Here is a 6,527-nt window from a genome sequence, read left to right as displayed (position 1 = left end):
ACTGAAAGAGTATTAATAGAAGGCGTACACAACTCCCCATGTACATGGGATTACTGCTATTCTACAGGGGAAAACAACAACAACTACAGGGAGTGGATCACTGAGGAGTGTGTTGTACATGTTACTTTCTCTTGGAAATGTGAGTAGTGCTCTTATAGATAGTGTTCTGTGTATATGTTGTGGTTATGATAATTAGTACAGGAGTGTTTTTGTAGCTGATGAAATATTTCATGTAATCCCCTCTTCTATTATTTTATGGCTCTTCTGATGTGTATTTTTTCTTTTATTATGCTCTTCTACTCCTGACATGGATGAGCAAAAGGAAAAATAAAAAATATCAAGTTGAGTTGGTGGGTTAGTCAAGCATGAGTTACACAGTCTTTTTCTAATACAAAGGACAGATCTAAACACATGGTATCATTCACTCTTTTCATGGGATCTTTCTATCTTTTTTACTTGTTTAAAGGCAGTACAGCACTCATTATTATTACTATTTATTATTCTCTGCATTTTTTTACAAACACAATAAAACACCAAATCTGCTCACAGTGCATTGATGTTGATACTGTTGGTATGTATGTACCACGAAAGGGTATATTGATGTCTTTTCTCATTCTACTTTTGGCATAACTACTATTCTTCTCTTTCTAAGAGTATTACTTTTGATGTGTATAGATGTGTTTAATTATCTGCTAGATCTAATATAATGTTTCTTTATGCTTACCTTTTATTCTCTCCCTTTTCTTCCTCTTCTTCTTTTTTTTTCTCTTTACTCTGTGTGTACCTTAGCAAAGCAACACAAAAACAAAAAAACAGTCACACTACAAAATGGAGAAACACTCCATGCGTTACCTGCTATGGGCTGCACTGTTCCTGTTGTACTGCAGCTGCGGGTGTTTGGCTGCTGTTGTGCAGCAGTTACCACAAAAAGGAGAAAGTGCTCTACAGGCATACACCGTCTCTACTGCTGCTAAGGCTGGTGAGGATTGGCAGCCCATCCGCATTGCTGTGTATACAAAATATGTGGAGGATGTGATGAATTACTGCAATAAGAAAGAAATGCCGTCTGAGTACGATAAAACTACAGACCTTAAAAAAAATCTTGAAAGCCAGTTTGAAAAACTTTGTACCGGTGAAAATAAAATGACAACAAAGAGGATGCATATTCTTTTTAGGGATCTCCTGCCCCAAGCAATTAAATTGCACACAGATCGCCTTAAAGTGAAGCCATTGCAAGGGAACCTGAAGCTATGGAAAGAGGATTATGAAGGGGACATCTCACATCCATTGATAAGAATTTGCGACCAGTTCTTGGTACCCGAAGAGCATTTAGATTCTGGTGTTTCCGATGCTGATTTTATGCTTTACGTGCGTCTCTCGCCATATGGGCAAGACTATCATATTTGCACAAGAGACAAAAATAATCAGGTCCGACCGACATCTGCCCGTATCAGTTTTGTCCCGAAGGAGATTAACGCAACGAGATATCAAATTCGCTTGGCTGCGCGCAATATTGCATTTGGACTTGGGTTTGGGGAGTTCGTGGACATCGAACCCATAGCAGGGACCCTACCAATTACTGTGAATGGCGTACCAAAGAGGTCCACCAAGGTGGTGTTAAGTGGCAATGTGAAGAAGAAGATGGTGGAGCATTACAACTGCCAAGACTACGCGGGAATGATTTTGCGTTATAACGGCAGCACGAGCCACTCAGAGTGGGAGAGGCGCATCGCAAAAGATGAGTTGATGAGTCCGTACACTGGTGAACCCACTGGAATGTTCTACACGGCACTGACGCTTGCAGTATTTGATGCAATGGATTTCTACCAAGCTGATTTCGACATGGCAGAACCCATGAGTTGGGGGAAAGGATTTGGATGTGAACTCTTTACAAGCACGTGCAAAGATATCATCGAAAAAGACTTGGGGAACCTCTCCAAGACCTTCTGCAAGGAAAGTGACGGTGAGCACTCATTACAGTGTACCTCTGATCGCTTTGGTCTTGGTGTCTGCTCCGAGGACGACAACACGCATGGTATGCCCGATGGGTACAAGTTCTTTGAAGCTGTTGGTGAACAGAGTGAAATGATGAAAGAGTGTCCCATCATTAAGCCGTTTCAACAGACCATGTGCGAGACTGGTGATGAGACACTGATGCCTGGAAGTATTGTGAGCAATATGTCACGGTGTCTGGATGTGGAGGAACCGGTGGAAATCGATGAAAATGGAAAGAAAGTGAAGGTTCAAGGCATTTGTGCAAAAGTGAAGTGTGATAAGGACAAGCAGACGGTGAGTGTACAGCTCAAAGGTTATGATGAAAATAAGTGGCATAAGTGCAGCGATGACGAGGTAACTATCGATGATGTGGAGGGTTCAGTGTTCAAGAGTGGAACTATTGTGTGTCCCAAATTCGAGGAAGTGTGCACGAAAGAGACGGGAACTGATCCTTTTAACATTTCATACAATGTGGTTAATGTGCCTGAGGATGAAGAGCCTAAACAGGAGGAGAAAAAGAAGGAAGCCGAAGTACAGAGCAACTCGAGCACTAATTCGGAAGCAAGCGGTGACTTGGCAAATGCTGACACTCAAACGTCCGCTAATACACAAGGGGGAAGTGCTCCAGCAGCCCCTGATGTCAACGGCAGTTCTCAGCAGGCCAGTGCTGCACCACAAGGAAATTCTACCAACACTGAAAGTGCCAGGGAGGAACGACGGGGTCCACAGAGAAGGCGTCGTGATACTGATGCTACTACTTCTCAATCCGCAGCTAATCCCAACGGCAATGAAGACGCAATACAGTCCCCAAACACTGTTTTGAATGGGACAACAATCGCTGAGAGGCAAATAAAAGAAGAAACACTAAAACAAACAAATGTAACGGTTATGTTCGGTACTGACGGCAGCACCGTCTCCTCCTACATGGTCCCTCTTGCACTTCTTGTGTGTGTTGTTGGTTTTGTGATAGTTCCATGAGAGCTCAATCCATATTCAGAATAATAAACACTTTTGCTAAATACGGCCCTTTGAAACGAATCCCATAAACCGCAATACATTGGCCGTTCTTTTTTTTGTTCTTTTTTTTTCTTTTTTTTTCAGCGTTCTTCGCCGCATTGGAAATTTTTACTTTAATTGTTAATGATTTTTTTTTTTGCTATGATTTTTTTTTCATTTTCTGAAAATGAATTATTATCAAATATACATTTTGCAGAATCCAAATGTTTGTTATCACATACAATGGAGTGCAAATATATGATGGGAAAGCGACGACAGTGTAAGGTGAAGAATAAAAATATACTTGAGTTTTTTATTATTGGTCCTTTTTTCTTTTTTTTTTGAGCATTCTTCATTTCATTGAAAAAAATCTTTTAATTGTTAATAATTTTTTTTTTTGCTATGATTTTAAATTCATTTTCTGAAAATTTATAATTCTTCATATATGCATTCTGCAGAATCCCACTGTTTGTTGTCTCATACAATGGAGTGCAAATATATGCTGAGAGAGCGACGACAGTGTCGGATAAACAGTAAACATAAACTTGGGATTCTTATTATTATTGGGCATTTTTTCTTCTTTTTTTTTTAATAAATGGAAGTGTTCTGGCTAAGAAGTTGATGTTTTTCTGTAGTTGTTTCTATGCTGACGTTTTTGTTGTGCTGTTTTTTATATGTGTTGCCTCTTTTCTCTTTCTTATTTCTTTGTTTTCCACAACCCTCTCAGGGAATGTAAGTGGTAGAAGCGATGGGTTGATGGTGGCACTGAGTTGTGTTCATTCTAATGGGAGTATACACCGCCGTGAAGGGCAATATTGGTAACTGGGGAATCTCAATCAAACGGCAGCAGAACAAGAAATACATTGAACAGCCCAATGGAGTGTGGAACAGTGAAGATGATGAAATGGTGCAGTGATGTAAAGAAGAGGGAATAGAAGTATAGTGGATTGGAGAATAACTTTCCATATACATATACATATTTATTTATTCTGGTGTATTTGCATGTGGGAGTCTTTGATGCAACTGCAGTTGGTACTCTGCTTCCCTCCCACACATATGTGCACACACATTATCTCCTCATTGGGATACTGAATTTCTCAGTTGTGTGTGTGTGACACTTTCTTTCATTCACCTGAAAGGTGTTGTGCATATGTACAGCCATAAATTCATTTCGTACACTATTGCTCATCCGATTGGGATTTGCAAGGACATTTTGTTTTGTCTTTCTGATGTCTGTGGTATTCTTGCAGATTGTGGTTCCAGATCGGCTGGTAATCAGTGAGGGTTTGTTTAAATGTTTTTTAAGCCAGTTACTGCACTCTCTCGTTCGTTTTGTCTCTCTACTCTTTTTTTTCATTCATTGTGATTTGTTGTTGCAGAAGTGACTCTGCAATCAATAGAAAATCAAAAAATACAGTGAGAGAAAAAGGAGTAGAAGTAAAAGAGAGAATGGAGTTTCGTTTGATTAGTGAGGAGATTGATGTCACTGTTAAACAACATACACATGATGAGGTGATGCCTAGAGAGGGCCTAAAGTTAATGAATGTTGATCCACCTCCAGCAATGCAAACAACACTGTAGGGTGTGTGTCGACCAGGGTGAATATTGTACGCCACAGTCAAGAGAGAGTGTTACTGAGTGGGACTATATTCTCACAGTGGTAGTTAAACTGATTGACTTATTCCATTATTATTTTGAAAGCATAAACATTGTGGATTTCAATGAAAATAATGGGGTGGGTCTCTCTCTGTGTGTGTTGATGGATTCGGTGTGGAATTGAAAAGATCAATCCCACCGCAGCTATTGACATGGAAGACTGTGGGAAAGAGTTCTGCACAGAAAAAAAAATATGATAAATCTTATTCTTGACTACTGGACCTCATGACACACATCTCTAGGAAAGGGTGAGTGGGGAATGTTTTGTATTTATGCAAACAAGTAGAGGTGATATTTGTGTGGCGAATTGCTTGGGAATGGCCTGGAGAAATCTTTTGGTGATCGTGTAGGGGTCATTTGGGAACCCACGCAATTTGCACAGATTTAGACCCCTTGAATCAAGAGGTCCTTTTCTATTTCATAATGCCTCTTCTGCCAACCGAAGGGTCGTAGTGGTAAAGAAGATCACCCAATGTTTGCGTGATTCCCTTTTGGGATGGCTGTGTCTGCGTGAAAGAAACCTTCACTCCAAAAAGAAGAAGCATTTCCATGATTTTAGCGAAGAAGAATGGCGCACCCCCGAAGCCTGTTGAGAGTTTTGCGTTTTTTTCTTTTCCCGTCTCTCTACAAACGGATGGGCATACAACTATTGCTCTCTTTTCTCTTTTTGGGACTGCAGAGCAATGCCCTAACCCATTTGGCGTTGTGTCCACTCTACTGTGTGTGTGGGCATATTCTTTTCCACATTGCAATAGAAGCGACAACGATGCTGCCGCTATACTATGGTGTAACTCCTTTGGTGTAGTTTGTATTTTTCACTTGGGTTGTGTTTTTCTTGCGCGCAGGGTGTGATGCAAAATAAAATAAAGTTTATGTTGCTGTTTTTGGGAATAGTCATTGTTGTTGTCAATCTTTTCCATATTATTGCAGACTGATGATGGTGACGGCGATGAGGGGTGTAGTGCCGACGAAAAGCAGAGACGAAAGTGTGTGTTGTCTGTTGCACTGCCGCCCCTCTTGCAGTGGTTTTCTCTAGCGCCTGAAGGGGAAAGGAGGGGAGATGGTGAACCCACCAAGAGACCCTTTGTTAGTGTTAACCTTTTTGTGCATGATGGGAGGAAAAGTTATCAAAATACAACGGATGCTCTCACTCTGCGTGGCGGGAAAGTGTTTTAAACTATTCTGCTGCTTGCCACTCCCCAAGGGGGATCTCTCTTGAAACGAGGGGTCAAACCAATAAAAATATTTTCTGTTTCTCTTTTTGTTTTTTCTTGCACTTCATGGGTTCAGCAAAGAAGGTAAATTACATTAGGTATACTTTTACTTGGTATGCCGTCATTGCACCTTGAATCCTTTGGAATTCCAATGGAAATCGTGAAGAAAATATGGGGAATTGTTGGGGATTCGGCTCCCCCGTTGGTTTTATTTATTCCTCTTTTGGTGTTGGATGTTGTTTGGCTTCCCCACTCTTTTTTTTGGGGCGCAATTAATGAATGGGGTATGTGGCGGGTGGCCGTTGTTCTTTTCCCTCGGTGGAATTTCCAAAGGGTGATGCCATGATGATTTCAACGTGCATTGTTCAAAGAGTGTGGGGAATGGATCCCGTTCTCCTTCATGGTGTCGCTCTTTGTTGTTGGGCGTGGTGTGCGGGGTGGTGGCCCGGCGGATCGGACCCCCAGCAAACAATGAAAAAAAAGAAACGGGGAAAAACCAAAAGAATGCGAAAAGCATGGGGTTTGGGAATTGGGAGTTGTGAAATAAAAGAAAATAAACACCCAAAGAAAACACAAAACGGACACGCACCTCGCGGTCCCCAACGGCAAAGGAACTTCCCAACGACACGCGTGATGGGCAGCGGGCTTTCCCACGAGCGTGGCTCT

At 41.3% G+C, this 6,527-nt stretch overlaps 3 protein-coding genes across 3 annotated transcripts; all 3 read left to right on the top strand.

The window, feature by feature from the left end:
- Nucleotides 1–828: 828 nt before the first annotated feature.
- Nucleotides 829–2,973, top strand: TM35_001321020 (surface protease GP63; the record flags this gene model as incomplete). The annotated part of the gene is made up of 1 exon (XM_029031854.1): nucleotides 829–2,973. The coding sequence occupies one exon, from the start codon at nucleotides 829–831 to the stop codon at nucleotides 2,971–2,973; it is 2,145 nt and encodes a 714-aa protein (XP_028876852.1).
- A 2,223-nt stretch (nucleotides 2,974–5,196) lies between these two features.
- Nucleotides 5,197–5,499, top strand: TM35_001321010 (uncharacterized protein; the record flags this gene model as incomplete). Its single annotated transcript, XM_029031853.1, has 1 exon — nucleotides 5,197–5,499. The coding sequence occupies one exon, from the start codon at nucleotides 5,197–5,199 to the stop codon at nucleotides 5,497–5,499; it is 303 nt and encodes a 100-aa protein (XP_028876851.1).
- A 641-nt stretch (nucleotides 5,500–6,140) lies between these two features.
- On the top strand, nucleotides 6,141–6,527 carry TM35_001321000 (uncharacterized protein; the record flags this gene model as incomplete). The annotated part of the gene is made up of 1 exon (XM_029031852.1): nucleotides 6,141–6,527. A coding segment is annotated over one exon (387 nt), but the record flags the coding sequence as incomplete, so codon positions are not given.

Source organism: Trypanosoma theileri (assembly GCF_002087225.1).
Source record: "Trypanosoma theileri isolate Edinburgh chromosome Unknown TM35_Tth_132_V1, whole genome shotgun sequence".
In the NCBI taxonomy this organism is placed as follows: Eukaryota; Euglenozoa; class Kinetoplastea; order Trypanosomatida; family Trypanosomatidae; genus Trypanosoma; species Trypanosoma theileri.
This window is presented reverse-complemented; position numbering and strand designations above follow the sequence as displayed.